The sequence below is a fragment of the Buceros rhinoceros genome, unplaced genomic scaffold (genome assembly GCF_000710305.1).
Source record: "Buceros rhinoceros silvestris isolate BGI_N320 unplaced genomic scaffold, ASM71030v1 scaffold721, whole genome shotgun sequence".
Lineage (NCBI taxonomy): Eukaryota > Metazoa > Chordata > Aves > Bucerotiformes > Bucerotidae > Buceros > Buceros rhinoceros.
In genome coordinates, this window is record NW_010392265.1 from 1,280 (window position 1) to 2,337 (window position 1,058).

The 1,058-nt window shown below is 61.1% G+C and overlaps 1 protein-coding gene across 1 annotated transcript in view; it reads right to left on the reverse strand.

Moving 5' to 3' along the window:
* The window catches only part of LOC104500572 (butyrophilin subfamily 3 member A2-like), a gene marked incomplete at both ends in the record, with an annotated part of 2,372 nt that overhangs the window by 762 nt on the left and 552 nt on the right, over positions 1-1,058 (reverse strand). The window contains 3 exons of the mRNA XM_010144240.1: positions 83-148; positions 425-529; positions 567-674. Of these exons, the coding sequence (XP_010142542.1) occupies positions 83-148; positions 425-529; positions 567-674 (279 nt within the window). The remainder of the gene's footprint in view (positions 1-82; positions 149-424; positions 530-566; positions 675-1,058) is intronic.

Below are 1,058 nucleotides of genomic sequence, written 5' to 3' on the forward strand. Positions count from 1 at the left end.
TCCAATCTCCATCGTTTTGGCCCCAAAGTCGGGTTCCCACTGGCTCGTCCCCATCCAGGAGCCACCCCAACCCACCTCCTACCTTTCTCAGGAGGGTTTGGGGGTGGAAGGTGCTGGGAGGACTCACCCAGCTCTCTGTCCTGCGACTCTGGAAGGGGAAGAAGAGGAAGAGGAGGTTGAGAGAGCAGCCGGGGTCAATGGTGGTGACATCTCAAGGAGTTCTCATGGACCTTCCCACCAGCCAGATGTTCTCCGACCACAGCCCACCCCACCCCCACCTCCTTTTGCCCAAAGTGCTTTTTCTTGAAGACAAAACGTTCTGACCCAACCACGGTCCCTCTTTGTGGACATTTGTGGGTCAGGGCTTGGTCTCCCCACCACCCCAACACCCCTCTGGGCTCCTTCTCCTGCACCCCAGACTCACTTTTCCTCCACACGAGGAAGGCGACGATGGGCACCACGATGACCAAGAGCACAAGGACAATGCCCAGAGCCACCATCCAGGGATGGGCATCGTGGAATAGGGAGGCTGTGGGACCAAAGAAAGAGCTGGTGGCTGCCAGAACCCTCCCAGCGGAGCTGGGGCTGTGGGAACCACCCGCCCGAGCAACACAGCACCCGGATGCCACCAGCCTCGTGGGCCTCCAGCGAGAGGTGAGAGACCGAGCCCATGGCTGAGGGAAGAGACCACCAGAGACACTGTGGGGGTGGTGGGATGGGGCACATCGAGGTTCCTCCCATCTGTCAAACCACCCTCCGTGGGACAGGAACCAGAGAACGTCTGCGCTGGACAATCCCACGATGTCCCACGGCAGAAGGAGATGGTGCTGCCGAGCTCCAGCGCCTTTTCCAGGAGCCTCCTGACCCTACGCCCAAGCCAAGGTCCAGCTGCTCAGGTGGTTCCTTCCCAACTCCAGACATGGGCAGCCCAGGAGGCCACGAGGACATTGCGGAGACCCCCCACAGTCACCTCCTGGCTGGGCACCGAGGAAGAGCCCAACGCCGCCAACCAGCTGGTGGCTTAGGACTGAACGGGTGAGACAGAGGGACACAACACC